Below are 15,977 nucleotides of genomic sequence, written 5' to 3'. Positions count from 1 at the left end.
CTGATGTCAACTTACTACTCCCTGGCCGTTTTGACGTCATCACTTTCAAGCCCTATAGAAAAGAAAAGGACCAAGAAAGGGCTCGCTCCCTACACTGGATGGAGCTTGCGCTATTCCGCCGACTTGACTTGACTGACTCACGACTGCCATCCAGAGAACACGAGAAGCCCATCGACCAAGGAACTACAAGTTACGCTATAGTGTCCGCTAACACCACCAGCAGCTAGTAAACAATCCGCTCAGCTCAGTGTTAGTGGACATTATAGCATAACGTGTACTTGAGTTCCTTGGTCCTTTTCTTTTCTATAAATTGAATTTATCCATGGCTCTCCATTCGAGTCCAATTATTGATATTAAATGTTTTTTTATTCCATGGCTCTCGAAAGGCAATTGATGCGCAACAGGACGCAGGTCAAAGGGGGAGTCCCCTAGTTAAACTGATAAGAATGAATCCAAGCTGGAGGCAATACGGTGGTATGTACCCACACATTATTATTATTACAGCACCTGGTACAACTGTGTATATGCAGCAAGGTAGGGGTTTGCACTCAATATTGCTAGATCAGAGAATAATCTTAAAAATAACCTGGATATTGCACTGGACTAGAAGTGATAGCACGGCAAACTGCCTCGGAATCGCACATAAGAGGGAATAACAGCTATTTCAACAGAAGCATGGAAGATCTTCAAAGATGGAAATGTTTTCTTTCATAATTGATCAAATTTCTGTGTTTTAGGTATGCCGTGAAGTCCCGTACGGCGGAGTAACTGATATTAGAATAAATTTGGATTTTTCAGCATGGAATTGTAAGATAACTACTCAGCAGCATTGGGATTTGCAAATGGTTGTCTCACGAGGTAAATGTCGTTGATCTGTGGAGCATGAGGAAGACAGGAAGCGCAAACACACACACACCCACACGTTATGGTTTTGATCGATTACACGATTACAGGCGGAGACGTGGTCGGGTACTACAGCTAAGTAACATAGTTCACCGTCATGGCTTACACACGTATATACACCATATGCATATAGTGAATTTCGTGATATAGCGAATCAGCGCCCATGGCCCTGTTTCAACCCATACAACAATTGACCCTTTGTTATATCAGTTTTCGTTTAAAACGAGCCGAATCTTGTAGGACCGCATGCAAGCCAAGTGCACTCATACGTCATGGGCCACTTCCCAGTCATAGCTGGCTGCTTGGATAGTGCGGGTGCATTTCTGTTAGAACGAACTTCGGCTACTGTAAAACCGGAAAGTTTAACGACCAAAAAGTTTAATATTTTTGTAATTTTGGCGTGATAACGTGCAGAAAGTTTAACAATGGCTGCCTGGCCACCCATCTGTATGCGCATCTTTACACAGACAACTCGCAATAACGTTTCTTCAAATAACGAAAAAAATTGGTTAAAAGTTATAACGTTAGACTTTGTGATTCGTTAGACTTTCCGGTTTTACAGTATAAAGAACTAATTCTCCTGCACAATAGTGTTCGTTATATCAGGAGTCGACTGTAGTCAGTAGCAAAGCACATACACACCGAGCAGGCTACTGTAGTCCGGAGATAAGCCCACTGCGCGTAGGGAGATATGAAAGGCATGAGTAATGTATGTGAGTATGCCGGGATCAGCAATTCACTATTTAAAAAAAAACACCCAGACAAGCGTACCCGTGTGGCCGTGCGGGGTGTTCAATGTGCATTTCGGGAACACGTTGAACCCGAATGACTTGATTTATTTTACTTCTTTATTTCACTCAACTCGTGGTCCATGACCAATTGGCACGCAAAGTGCGAGAGAGGGGTGATAGCCAACCACGGCAAGAAACGAAAAAAGACAAAGGAAAAGAGAAGAAAGAAGGATAGACAAGCAGACTTACTCAATGACTTTCTCCACGTGCTGAGCCGTATGGTAGGCCACGTCCTTGATCATGGTCAGAAAGAGATTGCAGGTCGGTGAGACCGGCTGATCTACAAAGTAGGCCATCAGTCCCGGTAGGTTGGTAATCTCCGGGCGGCCATGGTAGTGCTCGCGCATCCACTCCACCACGATCGAACGGTAGTTGTTCAAATAGCCGCCCTTCTGCTTCACCATCAGCTTGGCAAGTTGCTCTGCACAAAGCACACACCGTATGCAGATACTGTAAAAACTGGAATTTTCGCTGGTGTAATATTTTTGGTATTTCCCCAAAATCAACGGTACGGAAACGCGAAAATTTCGGTAAACCAGTTTTCCAGATCCAAAAACGCATTTTGCAGACTATGTGCCCTGGTATGGTTGAACTTTAGGTCGCGTTTTATTTCAGGTGACATTACCTGCACCGGCGAAGTTACCGAAATTTCCCGGTTTTACAGCACACAGATAACAGGATATGTTACTCGGGCGTCTGATAAATCTAACTTCAAACGGGGCATATACACATACCGTATTTCTATTTCCCCGATTGTAAGTCGCACTCCATTATAAGTCGCATCCCCATTTTCAGGTTTGAGCAATATTGATTTGATATACAAACTTCAGTAGTAAGTCGCGCTCGATTGTAAATCGCACCCCCTTTTTACCCTTGAATTTTAGTGTAGAAAGGTGCGACTTATATTCGGGGAAATAGGGTACGCCTGATCAGAAGTCCTATGCATTCCGCTTTGAAAGGAAATGCATGGGATTGATGCTGACAAATCGATGGTTAGCAATCGCCACTTGAGGTTCGGTGTACAGTGAACTGGTCCGTTCGGTGTACAGCGCACCGATCACCATCCAGTGCTCGTAAGTAGGCTGCACTGGCCAGCGCATAGTACACAAATTCCGGGTCTACAGTGCACACCGCCTGCCCGTGTGACAATGCGAAAAGACGTAGTTTGCCGGGCGTACATATTTGGATTGTTTGAATGTTCACATACGTACATGCGTTTCTAATTGTTTCCATGACAATTTGGGGTTAGAATTCAGAGTATCCCACCCATTATCGATACTATGAAAGGTAGACCAATTGTAGTAGTGAGGTAATAGCTATCAAAGCAGCAGCTGCATTAACCCTTTATGGACGGATTACTAGCACAGTATGCACCAGAATTACAAAATGTCAGTACAATTTTCAACTTTTCCATGTCATAACTTTGGTGTCCTTCACTTGATTTTCACAATCAAGGGCTCATTGGAAAGCTCTTGGCGAGAGCAACGCCAAGGTACCAATCTCCATTATCCAGCCGCCACAAATCAGGCGCGGTAACACAGCAAAGTCGTCTCCAAGCCTGATATGCAAGCAAATTCGTCCCATCAACGCCATTCCACTCTCCTTCATCGCAGAACGCTCAAATCTGTTTGAGACGATTCAAACTTCAGCCGGCTACGTCATTATCATGTGCTCAGTCGCTCAAAGAGCACACGAAAAGAGATTTTCCCCAAAATGGCGAAATGATCGATCAAAAATTTGAATTTGCCATGGTAAGAATACGGCGTGCGATATCTCTGGCGTCCGACATCGTAACTCTTCGGCGATTGTTGCATTGGACAGCTTGGAGTTTCCGCTACCACGTAGACCCTTCGATTGTGGAATTTGCTCAAGAAACGTGGAGTTACAAAGATTTTACCGCCTGCAGACTTTCGATCTTATTAGATCGAAACTCGTACAGTCCGTCCACAAAGGGTTAATAGCAGTGCTACAATGAGTTGCAGAGTAGCAGCAATGCTGGCTATACTCTGCAACAGAAACACTGTCCAAAAGCAAGAGCAGCCGCAGCAAAGACGACGGCAGTGCTGCTGATGCTTGTGGAAGCAATGACAGAAGCTCCACAACCAGCATACACAGCATAGACAGTGTTCACAGCATTTACGGCGTTCACACCATTCACAGTAGCAGCGCCACCACCAAGCGCCAACATCAGCATCAGCACGAGCAGCAGCAGCAGCAGCAACACCACCAGCACCAATTCATACATGAGTTTCTTTGATGATACGTACAATATCACTTTGCCCGTACAAGAGGCGCTATTATCATCACGAGCAGCGGCAGCAGCATCAGCAGCAGCATCAGCAGCACCACAATCGTAATCATCACAACCACCACGTTCTTTTTCTTCTTTGCGCTGCAATCACCTCTCTTGAATTCTTATCTATTTGTGTTCTTGTTACTTCTTGAGTTACTTCATTCTCTGCTCCATGTATCACAATTTGATCCATTCTTTGCCCATAAAATTGGCTTTATGATCACAACCAGCACCAGCACCTTGTTTTAAACAGCCGCTATGTCTTTCATCACCGATAAACAAGTCAACTGAACTTCTTACCACACTGATAATCGCCGAGGTACATGCGCACTTGCTTGGCAAAGTCATCCAGGTCAACAATTTCAATCAGCGCACGAGATCTATGCAAGCAAACGTGCGCGCACACACACACACACACACACCACAGACAAACAGACAGATAAGAAAAACGACTGGACCATTGCACAGAAGGGCAGACCTAATCACGATTGAGTTGACGATTTGACGAAATGACAGAATCTATAGCTGAGTAGTGAGTGGTGGTAGAGACCTCTAGGTAAATAGAGAAAAAAAAAACAGTCAAAACACATCTGCTACTGGGATGACAAATACATCACAGATTAGTGGTAGAGTATCAGTGGGCGAGAAGCACGGATCCCTGATTCGAGTCCTGGTGCTGACAGCCAATTTTCTCGTTTTCACACCCCTCCAACTTCTCAAGCTATAAAGCGGGAATAGATGTGTCCATTAGTCACTTTGGAGAGAGGCCGGAATGACTTAATGACTATCACCACAGTGCGGGATCTCGACCTGGCGACTGAGCGGGCAAGGGACAAACCGGCATGGAGAGCGATGGTCTACAACTAATGATACTGAACTAGAACAACGGAAAGACTCATCAAGAGACAGCAGCGGACCGAACATTAGTGTTGCACACTATTAATGTTCCATTACGCGCAACTATGTTATTATAATTATTACTATCACTAGTCACTTACATTTTAGGGATGGGACGCGGTGTAGGGGTCAGTTTGCCAGACTCTTCCACACCTTGGAAACAGAAATATACATACACAATGTTTCAGCTCCTTTCGGGGAGAACACTCAACTGAAATGATCGAGTAACATTTCCTACAAAGATGAGAAGATATTTTTCAAAAAGCCTTGTAAGAAAGGTTATGTTTCATGCAAAAAGGGAGTGTGTGTGTGTGTATGTGTGTGTGTGTGTGCACGTGAGCATGGGCGTACGTATGTGCACGACCGTGCTTGTACGCGTGCGGGTGTGCATGTGGGTGGGTGTTCGTATGTGCATGAGCGTCTGTGCTCGTGGTACACAAGTCTCTGGACACGTATTGCCAAACGGGAGGTGCATGGAATTCAAGGGTGTCACACACCAGCGGGCAGCACTACGACCGGGGCTGTCCCCACGGGGGAAAAAAAGACTTCTCGGCCAATAGAGCACTTTCGATGCTCTTTTTTTATGAATTGGGCGGCCCATCCTGAGCGAAAAGTGGTACGACCTATCTCGATTGCATAACACTATTTTCAGGCAGGCCGGGTCCTGATTTTATGTGCAAATCCAGTGGGGCCTAGCTGAAGGGCAGGCTCCACATAAGGTACTAGTCACTGCAGCCCGGGCTTCTCAATGACCTTGCTGACAATCATGCAAAGATATCTGTGGCATGTGGGCTGGCAGCAGGTATCTGGGATCTTCAGCGAGCACTCAAACAAAGGAAAACATTCCGTATGTGTTTTGTCATGGCCAGGCTGGATCTCAGGTTTCAAGACCAGGGACCCGAGACCCTAGTCCCGGCTAGTAGAGCCAGCCGCTGTTTGACACACGAGTCTTCAGTTTGTTTGTATCCATGACTGAGATACTGGATGCAGTTAGGCTAGCCTGTCTCTCCTCAACGGCGGTATGGAGTTGCAAATACAAACACCCCTTAGTTCGTCTCATTGCATCCGCATTAGCGCTCCATGCAGCCACATTAGTACTCCATGCAGCCACAATAGTACTCCATGCAGCCACATTAGTACTCCATGCAGCCACATTAGTACTCCATGCAGCCACATTAGTACTTCATGCAGCCACATTAGTACATGGCTATTGCTGGCAAGAAATTCACATAGAGTCAATTACCAAGAGTACATGAAACCCAGAGTGTGCATCTGGAGGCTTTTTCTACTGATGTAAGTCGACAAATTTTCGGGCCATTCAAATTTCGGCCTCTCAGGGCTAAAACCCATTTCGTCTGCATCAAATTTTCGGCCTGTGCTGCTGCCGCATGTGTACACTGTCACACTGAACCTTGCAAAACAAAAATTTCAGCCAAACATGAAAAAAGCCGAAAATAAATATGCGCCGGTTATGTGTTGACTTGCAGTATGGGTGTTTGTCACGGGGGAATTCCCTGATTACATCATATTTGGCGCGAGATCTGAGGCGGGAAATGGCTTGGTGCGCACAACTGAGCTGCAGTTGTGTAGAAAGTGGGGCTGAAACGATTATATCGGTTATCCGTCTAATCGATCATTACAACGAAGCGATTTCGATTATGCTCTCTGTTTCGATTACGCGATTCAAAAAATAAATAAAAAATGTAAAAAAGAGAAGAAACACATGAGAACGAGTTATGCAGCAACTATCCACGACTGTAACAAGACGATAAACGGTCAGAAAATGCGATAATAGGGCACAAAACTGACAGGCTACTGAGACATTCAGCGACCCGAGACCTAGCTCTAACACATCTCCAGTGCGCAAACTCCAACCTTCCAAGTTTCCGCACTGGAGATGTGTTAGAGCTAGGTCTCGGGTCGCTGAATGTCTCAGTAGCCTGTCGGTTTTGTGCCCTATTATCGCACTTTCTGACCGTTTATCATCTTGTTACAGTCGAGGATAGTTGCTGCATAACTCGTTCTCATGTGTTTCTTCTCTTCTTTTTTTTACATTTTATTACTGGCTCAGTATCCGAGTTTAAAGGGGAACTGTCACCAAAAAAATTCTTTGTCGTATCTTGTAGTTCTTTGGCTCCTGATCACGATGGTGTTATTCGTTTTTCTCTGCGATGACTGGAAGTGGGTGAAAACTTGAAAAGAAGTTCCCCAAAATTGTCCCGAAGTACCGAGTGACGTCACGCCGGACTTGACCTCCACGCGTACATTCATCGTCAAAAACGAAGTCCAGCCCGTGTACTGGTTGATCGAACTGTTCGATGTACGGTGCACGCTTGCCTTCTGAACTCGGACACTGATGTGTACGTTGTACACAATGAGAACGCCAAAAAGTGACAAAACAAACAAAAGTCGACAGCAGTTTGTCGCACTGGTACTTAGGCGGTGTTGCCCACCCGGCTCTGAAATGAAAAAAAAACGTCGGAGTTTGTCATCTGCATCTTCAGCAACATCGCCAGATGAATCACCTTCATGCAGCTACATTGCGTTCCTTTGGGGCTCGGGTTGGTGGTGTTATCGCCGGCCGGAGGAGTACTGTTTTCTGCATACGTACTCATCATCGTGTTGTTCGTCACACGAAAAGTTCAAAACAACGACGTACTTCCATGCTCACAAAATAAAACTTAGATCCTCGCGGAAGAAGTCAAAAAGGTGAAAGCTCAGCTGCTTCTTATTTCGATTTGGCTGTGTAGCTGCACGTGGGTCTCTGCCTCTTTGGCATTCTTCTTTGGTACGACGTACCCATCTGTGTTAGAGTTCAAAAGGCACACGTGCACCGTACATTGGAACAGCTAGCTCGATCGACCAGCACACGGGCTGGACTTCGTTTTTGACGACGAATGTACGCGTGGAGGTCAAGTCCGGCGTGACGTCACCCGGTACTTCGGGACAATTCTGGGCACCTTCTTTTCAAGTGTTCACCCACTTCTAGCCATCGCAGAGAAAAACGGATGACACCATCGTGATCAGGAGCCAAGGAACTACAAGATAAGACAAAGAAATTTTTTGGTAACAGTTCCTCTTAAAAAAAATATATACTTATAAAAAAAAACATGCACAAGAATCAATAGATGCCATGTACATGACTGTACCACAGTTGTAGTCACACCGTATAGCCTCTTGTACGGGCAAGAACAAAGTAATACAGCTAGCGTGCGTCGAAGAAGAAAATAAGCAGAAACTACGCGGAAACGTACTATGCTGTGAAACACGCACGAGGCGTAGTAGTAGGATCCGATAATGTTTACGTACATTTGTAATTGTAGATCGAAAGTGCATGTACACATGCGCACCACTGTACTTTGTCTTTTCCTGGTTTCTTTTTGTTATCCACATGTTTTCCAGTATATAATTATAGTAGAGCTGTGTTAAGCTTTGTGCTGGTCTGGTGCGGCAATTTCTAGGACACAGTAATCGATATCATAATCGATAATCGAATCGATACAAGGGTAGGTTAACCGATAGTTGAAAAGTGTAATCGTTTCACCCCTAGTAGAAAGAGACCTGCTTGAATCCTGCTTGTACGCACTACATCCCTAAAATGCTGTAATCACGGAATTCCGCCGTGACAGCAACCCAGCCAAGCTGCACACTATGGCTTTCATGTACTCTTGCTATTACCCATAACACTTACATCTTGTCGTTGCCCCTGGTGGCATCAGCAGCTGGTCCATCTCGGCGCGCACATGGTGGAAACCGAGCGCCGTGACCACCTCCAGGAATCGCATGTAGCTGTCGCGCCCACCGGGTCGTATGTAGCTGAGCAAATGGCTGTTGTGTTCGTCGGGCCCGCCGCGGTTCTGCATGGCCTGTAGGGTGGGAATGATGGACATGTTGTCGAGGAGGCCCTGATTGATGCACTCCGAACGCAGCCTGAGCGGATCCAGCGTCATGATCCACAGGTAGTGCTTGCTGATGAACTCCGGAGCGTCCCACGGGTCTAGCGCACAGACAGCATCAATAGGGCAAAAAGTGTGGAGAAAGAGAAAGACAAACGTGCATACATGTGGACAAGTACATACAAACACGCAGACGAGTGCATGCATACACGCATGCATACTTTGGTGTTAAGCCGCGTACCCTAGAGTCCATCGACATCTATTTTGGGCACCTTTCATATAAGTCTACAAGGCTCCGGCTGTAGCTTGGCAATGTAAACAGCCTCTAGCACATCTAGGTGGCATTTGCTGCGCGCCTACTCGTGAGTCTTGAAGCGCTCTGGAATATTCTCTACCTAGATGTGCTAGAGGCTGTTTAGGGTGCGTTCTTATATTCTCTAGCTTCTCGGAGAAGAAGAAAAGAGAAGTCAAAGAAACTGGTATAATTCAAGAACGGGTCTCCAAGAATTCGGAGATATTTTTCACATGTGAAGAAATATGAAGCGCCAAAGGGTCTGTGCTCTTGAGTGCCACACATGTAGTACGCATTTTGCATATGCAAAAATGGAAATACGTACACTCATGATCAACACATGGCTTTTCGCTGTAGTTCGCATGCACTGATTCCAAACCGCGGGAATCTCTAAGTTTCAAACACGTCTGAAGCCCGTAGAGCTTGGAGAGCTTTGGAGAGTCTCCTAAAATTCGGAGAGGATATAAGAACAGCTCTCGAACTTTTCAGAGAGTCTCCAATTTTTCCGAGAGGATATAAGAACGCACCCTTACATTGCCAAACTACAGCCTGAGCTTTTTAGACAGGAGTTTGTTGGGAAGCTAGCGCTAAATAATTGATTATTATTATCTGTGCCCCGCACGGCACATAGGCACAGCACAGTGGTTGTGTGATGCCATCATCAGTTGAGATACTTCGGCAAAGTCACCGCAGAGAGCTGCGTTTGCACTAGTGACTCACGCTGCATGCATTCATACTCGTACATAGCGCCCATTAGCACATCCGCACACTCACGCTGTATACTAAAGCAACCATCAGCGACTACGATGATTCACCCCATGGAATCATTCGCATAATCCCTATACAATTCAGTCCCGTCACACACATGCTAGCAGTTTTCTTCGGCGATTTTGCTAGTTCGTTGCCTGAAAAGTGCAGGACGCGGCCCAACAGCCGATGACTAGAACATTTCAGGCCCTGCCGGAACCGGTCTCGTAGGTCAGGTGATCACCGGACTAACTTTATGGCCACCATCATCGCTCCCGGTTTGGTCTCTATCGCATTTTGAATTGGAGCCCTTCGTATGTTTACTGCTGAGAAGGTCGTGTTCCCCTGCCACACCATACACAAAGTATGAAAGGGCTACGGTGAGGCTGGACCAATTGAAAACTGCTAGCGGCGGTCCTGCATTTGCTCAAGCTGGGCTATTCCATAATGCTGGCTGCAGATCCAAAGCTGCTAGTCAGTTGATCAGACAACCCAGCAGACAACCCAGCAGACAACCCAGCAGACAACCCAGCAGACAACCCAGCAGACAACCCAGCAGACAACCCAGCAGGGTCCAGCTAGGAGATGCTGCTGCTGCTTGTGACAATAGAAAGGTTTTGCAGAGCGAAGAGCGTTCACGCGAATTTGTGTTTGATGCCACGAGAAGCGAAACTTTTCACGAACGTTCGCAGTTTTGGACGCGAAAATTGCAGGAAACGCGAAACAAACTTTTGCAGTAATTTCGCTCATCGCGGACCGGTGATGCACGGTGAGCCACCCTCAATCCTCATCTTTGTGCTTGATCTCTGCTCTTGGCTTGGTTTGCGAGTTCTAGCTTTCCCATAGATGTGGCAGCCCGTTGCTTCATCTACGGAACCATCTCTGACCTCCTGCCTGCTCGTCTTCTCACTGCTCAGAGTCGGTTACATCAATCATATCTTTTTTTCGAATTTCAGGTGTTGATGCGCCAGATTACCGCATAAACCAACCCGTTTGTCTGTGGGTCTCCGACAATGGACAATGTGGTCAAAGAGCTCTCGTCTCAGGCAGTGACTCAGGCAGCCGCCACTCGCAACAAACAAATAATCGGATGAAGACCACTTCTCAAACAAGCGCGAGTGCATGCACGTGTACTTTCTTGGAGCGAAAATCATGCAAAAGCAGCAAAACACAAATTTCGCGAGAACGTTCGCAATAGTTTTCGCAAGCCGGAATTGAAAATCATTGCGAACTGTCGCTCTGCAAAATCTCTCTATTGCAGCGCACACAGACCAATCAAAAAATATCAGGTCGCTGAATGTCTCAATAGCCTGTCAGTTTGGTGCCCTAGTATCGCACTTTCTGACTGTTTCTCATCTTGATACAGTCGTGGATAGTTGCAGCTTGACTCGTTCTCATGTGTTTTCTTCCCTTTTTTTACAAAAAAATATTCTTATATTTTTCTTGTCAAAGTGATGAATCGCACTTCGTTCCATCCAATACTAGAACACACTACCAAACCCTGGCATGCTACATGACTGTAGGCTGGAATACAACAAATAAAATAAATACATCAACCTATATACACACAATGCACGCACAAATACGCTGGGCCTATACCCTAGCTAGCTAGCTAGGCAGGTCGAGTGCATGAGCCTACATTATTATTACTCACCGTGCTGTCTGTTCATCTTCAGTAGAAACACCACGGAGTCGGCGAGCAAGCAGTAGAACGGACGCGCTCAGTGTCAACAGCACCGACAATTCAGGTTGAGTACCCGACGAAGGGCTTTCTCCGGCTACTAATGTACCAGCTGAACTCCAGCTTCTACTAGTACTTCGCTAAGGCCAGTAATAATATGCGTCTCACCACGCATCTGTTGATGCTAGCCGTGTTCCGCCACAAGTCGCTACACAACTAAAAAAAGCATTCTTCAGTCAAGGCGCAAGCCCAAACAGTTCCATTCCGCTAAAGTAGCCGGCGACCTCGACGGTATCGAGCTTGCACCAATCCGCCCGAGTGTTCATTGATTCGAGTAATTCTAAGCTGAAACAACGACGTGGCCCACGGCTCATCTTAATCTCGATAGCGCGCTGGGCCGGCGTGTGGATTTATACTCGTAGATTCACGCTGCGATGTGTAACAATTTTGGTTTTGTTCTCTCCCAAGAAACACTCGCACATCGCCACTTCGCTGCATGCTTGACCTGGCCTACTAAAGTACTATACCATATACTGTGTGATGATGTGCTCACGTGCTCCCACGCAATTCTCGCACCGTCTTTTTTGTAGTACTACGAGTTACCCAGCCTCACTCTGGCCGTCTGGGCCGACATCAGCTAGCTGACACCATGGACACTTGACAGAGAAAAACGGTGCTGACATGACAGTAGATCTACTGGTGACGCTGTTCTGCGCAATCTGAGAATTTGCGCAATCACACCAACCAGTGACCAAGGATATACACAATGATACACAGTTGCGAGGGCAAGACACGTAGATCCCATCGATCTACGTAGCTAGCTACGTGAAGCTGCGAGAAAAATCCGAGGACAAGAGTGATGACAGTAATCTAAAGTCGGTAAAGAGTAGTGAAGTCACCGTGTTTTTGATCAGCACTACTCGTACAGTGTCCACTGTAATCTGGTAATGCAGATCAAAAACACGGTGACTTTATCCCTGGATTTGTCTCGCAGCTTCGCGTAGAATAGACCGATCCCCTTATTATACTGGGTTCGAGCACGGGGGCAACCTCACTCGCGATCGAGCTAGTTTTTGAACGTGACAGCATCTTTGACAGTGTGTTTCAGGTTTGTTTTGGAATGTCTTCTGCTGAATAGTTCAAGTAGTTTGCGATGGCTTCGAGCGGTGCTAAACTTCCTGCTGGTAGGAGCAGAGTCTCCGAGAGAGACATGGACTGTGATGCCGCTGCAGGATTTTTTCAAGGCGCGGGAGGGAACGATCTCGGGCCACAAACAGGAGTTACTCCAGAGGTGAGTTTTTTTGTTGTTGAAATATTCGAATCGCGAATCGTGTTGTGAGATTTATTTTGTGCCTAGGCTACAGCAGACCATATTTATTTCTCCTTGCGATCGGTGCTGAAGATAATAGTAACCTTTTTCTGGTCTGTCTTTTCCTCTCCAGAGCCATCTTCTATGAAGGTAACCGTGGTGCTGCCAAGTCACCAAGTCGCGATCAGCAGCCCTGAAGTGGAAAAATCGATTTTCCAACGATCTGGTTGGACATCAGCCACTAAAGTACTTCTGATTTGCTTGTAGTGACAACAGCAGCCATCCTTGGACACCTTGCAAAGACAGGAAAAGCCACTGGTGGAAGTGACTGCTATGAGGTGACGATAGCAGTGCAGTGGTGATCGCTGTTTTGTCAAGTCGAAGGGCTAGCCAACCCAGAGGAAGCATAAAAAAACGATGAGCAGTGCGTGGTATTTGTTGAGCGTGAAGAGCTAGATGAGGACAGTGCAAACACATGGACGGAGTGGATGGTGTTTGAAGAACAGTGTGCTGTGTGCCGGCTGGTGGTGATGGTGGTCTTTGTCAGCATGTATTCGTGCTGCTTCTTGTGCTGGAACACTTCTCGCCCAGGAAGGCAGATTGCGTGCTCCCTGGCCCTCAGTTGGCTATGGGGCATTTGTTCCAGGAACATTACCCCAGAGCCAATGATGAGTCGAAGCTTGCTGTTAATCGCAAGCGTAGCGCAGTGGATTGCTCCCTCTTCGAAGCACGAGGGCCAAAGCTTGCCGCTGTCTGCAGCAAAGTGTGTGTGCGGTTCTTTCAAACCTATGAATATACCCCCCTGCATGTTCAGAGTGAACTATTTTCTAGTATATTTAACATCCTCAACCCGCCACCACCATGCGCTCTTGGCCGAACTAATGCACGAAGCATAAACACACCAGCACAGCAAGGACACTTCCGTTGACAGATATTGTTTACGCCTCTAGACCGCTGTTTCTTTCTTCGAGCTCATCGTTAGAGGAGGATAGTAGCAGGATACTAATGATGATATAATAGAAGATAATAGACGGTTTATGGTCCGATATTGATGATTGAAGATCTAAGAAAGCAATGACAGAGATTGCGAAATGGATAATATTATCATGATTATATGCCAGTCTGGTAATGCGTTGTACTAGTGGACAGTATTGAAATCATCACTGCATTCAATGCAAATATTGGTATACCAAAGGTTTCAGTATTGGAAAAAAGAGTAAGAGAACCTGGTTGATTTGGTTGCATCTGCGACTGGCTACCGGGTGTTGTGATCAGCAATGTTACCATGGGAGAAAATAAGAGCGCAAGGATCTGTTGGGTCTTGTTGTGCCGGTGCGAGAACCCTAAGTGCATGGCAAAATAGAACTGTTTCATCCACAATGCAGAATGTCTTGTGGTACATGGCATTAATGACTGAACATCTCGCCAGCTCGCCCAAATGGGGATCATGCCCAAACGGAGGAACAAGACATCTTTCCAGCTCAGCTAGCTATATAGTATATTCCGTGAAACGGATGATTAACTTGTGCCACGCATGGCAGCTTCTGTTCCATTCGGCCCAGGCTTAGACACATCAATGCCAATAGCAGCTGATCCTCCATTACATGCTCATTGGCGATTTACGGCCACCTCCAACTGTATCCGCCGTCCCTCAGCTTCCGTCTTCGCAGATCTGGCTCGGCGCAGTACATTTTCTCGGCTAGGCTCAAAGAAGTCCCACAGAGCGGTCCAAACACCTGAAGGCAAACCAGTCAGAAACTGGGGCGGCTCAGAGTCTTTCTTTATGTTATTGTACGTAAGCTGTTTTTCGGCTTTCTTCACCCCATCGTCCAACTGCTCCGCGAGACTCTGTACACGAGCTCTACTTGCTGCCAACTCCTGATGCAGATGCTGCACTTCCATTACAGGACCAAACTGCACTAAGCCAGGTTCTTTTCCAACTCAAAATGCCGTTGCCTCTCAGCAAAATACTGGTTTGCGAGCATGGGGAGCTCGTGATGCAGACGCTGCACTTCCATGACCGAACTGCACTAGGCTCAGCAAATACTGTTTTGCGAGCATCGGGAGCAGAGCGTCCAGACTCCACTCTCTTGCGAAAAGCAAACCTGGTACCGTAGGACAGCTGTTTGGTTTCCTGGACTCATCCTGCCCTTGTAGAGCTGGGCAAAACGATTTGGACTTCGGGATCGAAATGATCGCTGCAACTCAAATATTCAGAGTGACCCTAAAACTACGTCCTTCCTCACGGGGAATAGCCTGGATCCGCTTGCTCCAGGCCGCTGTGGCTCCACACGAGGAAAGGAGGGAAATGACTTGTTTGCTTCGTCCTCCTGTTCTGACAGTGAGGAACGCAGCAATGATCCTGAGAAGGCATCCTGAAGTCGTAAAAAGGAAGACGTCTAAACAAAAACAAAACAGCTCAAATCAAAAGTCCTTGTGGCATTTTTTGTAGACAGGCTTGCACTGCGTGTAGATTTCGCGTGCTCTGCACTTCGCATGCGAGAAGTCACGCAAAGCCGAGGTGAGGTTGGTCGCGTGTGTGCAGCAGGATCCCACGCGACTGCGGAGTTGCCCCCTTGCTCGAACCCAGACAATAATAAGGGGATCGGTCTATTAGAAGGGGTCTAGTAGTATCGTCGATCGCACACATGTTTCATCATGGCCCTGGGAGTATTATTATTGTAATGGCCATTGCATTGCCATGGACATGATGAAGTACATGTACATGTACGTGCAAGTTAGAATTTGCAGGCCATAAGTCTGTGCTATCCTGGGAGCAAAGCAGCAATAGTGGTACAAATGAATATGAAATTTTTTTTAAAAGATATTCAAGCACAGTATACTAGTACTAGTCGAATTAGTCCTCTACTTGTGCATGCCGGGCTCGATTCAGGATCGAGCTTCTATTCTTTGAGAATGGTTTTGCCTGATAATCGTGTACTAAAACGGGGAGCTGGGGTCGTCACGATTGATTACATGATTGTCATAAACTGCAAAGGAAGTGACCAGAGGACAGGGACGGACCGGAATAGATATGCAGAGAGAGAGTTATTGGGCGAACTACAGGGATGGCGAGATGGAGAGAGGGAAAGGGGGAGGGAGAGGGAGAGGGAGAGGGAGAAGGAGAGGAGAGGGAGAGGGAGAGGGAGAGGGAGAGGGAGAAGGAGA

General features: G+C 46.6%; 1 protein-coding gene and 1 long non-coding RNA gene across 2 annotated transcripts; one reads left to right on the top strand and one right to left on the bottom strand.

Moving 5' to 3' along the window:
- Window positions 1-390: 390 nt before the first annotated feature.
- Window positions 391-11,924, bottom strand: LOC135826552 (uncharacterized). The gene is made up of 6 exons (XM_065339162.1): window positions 11,474-11,924; window positions 8,576-8,881; window positions 4,986-5,037; window positions 4,288-4,367; window positions 1,884-2,115; window positions 391-873 (listed from the first exon to the last, which is right to left on the bottom strand). Exons 1-6 carry the CDS (start codon window positions 11,487-11,489, stop codon window positions 852-854), a joined length of 708 nt encoding a protein of 235 aa, XP_065195234.1. The 5' UTR covers window positions 11,490-11,924; the 3' UTR covers window positions 391-851.
- Window positions 11,925-12,508: 584 nt separating this feature from the next.
- On the top strand, window positions 12,509-13,743 carry LOC135825899 (uncharacterized). Its single transcript, XR_010555166.1, has 2 exons — window positions 12,509-12,791; window positions 12,943-13,743. It is a non-coding gene; the product is annotated as an uncharacterized LOC135825899 (long non-coding RNA).
- The last annotated feature ends 2,234 nt before the right edge of the window (window positions 13,744-15,977 follow it).

Source organism: Sycon ciliatum, chromosome 10, assembly GCF_964019385.1.
Source record: "Sycon ciliatum chromosome 10, ocSycCili1.1, whole genome shotgun sequence".
Classification (NCBI taxonomy): domain Eukaryota; kingdom Metazoa; phylum Porifera; class Calcarea; order Leucosolenida; family Sycettidae; genus Sycon; species Sycon ciliatum.
This window is presented reverse-complemented; position numbering and strand designations above follow the sequence as displayed.

Excerpts from the sequence above, each read along its gene's own strand:
- LOC135826552 (XM_065339162.1), bottom strand. Across the intron at positions 4,368-4,985 it reads CCGCGTCCCATCCCTAAAAT|ATCTCGTGCGCTGATTGAAA; the intron begins GTAAGTGACTAG and ends TTGCTTGCATAG. Across the intron at positions 874-1,883 it reads CACGTGGAGAAAGTCATTGA|ATCAACGACATTTACCTCGT; the intron begins GTAAGTCTGCTT and ends CATGCTCCACAG.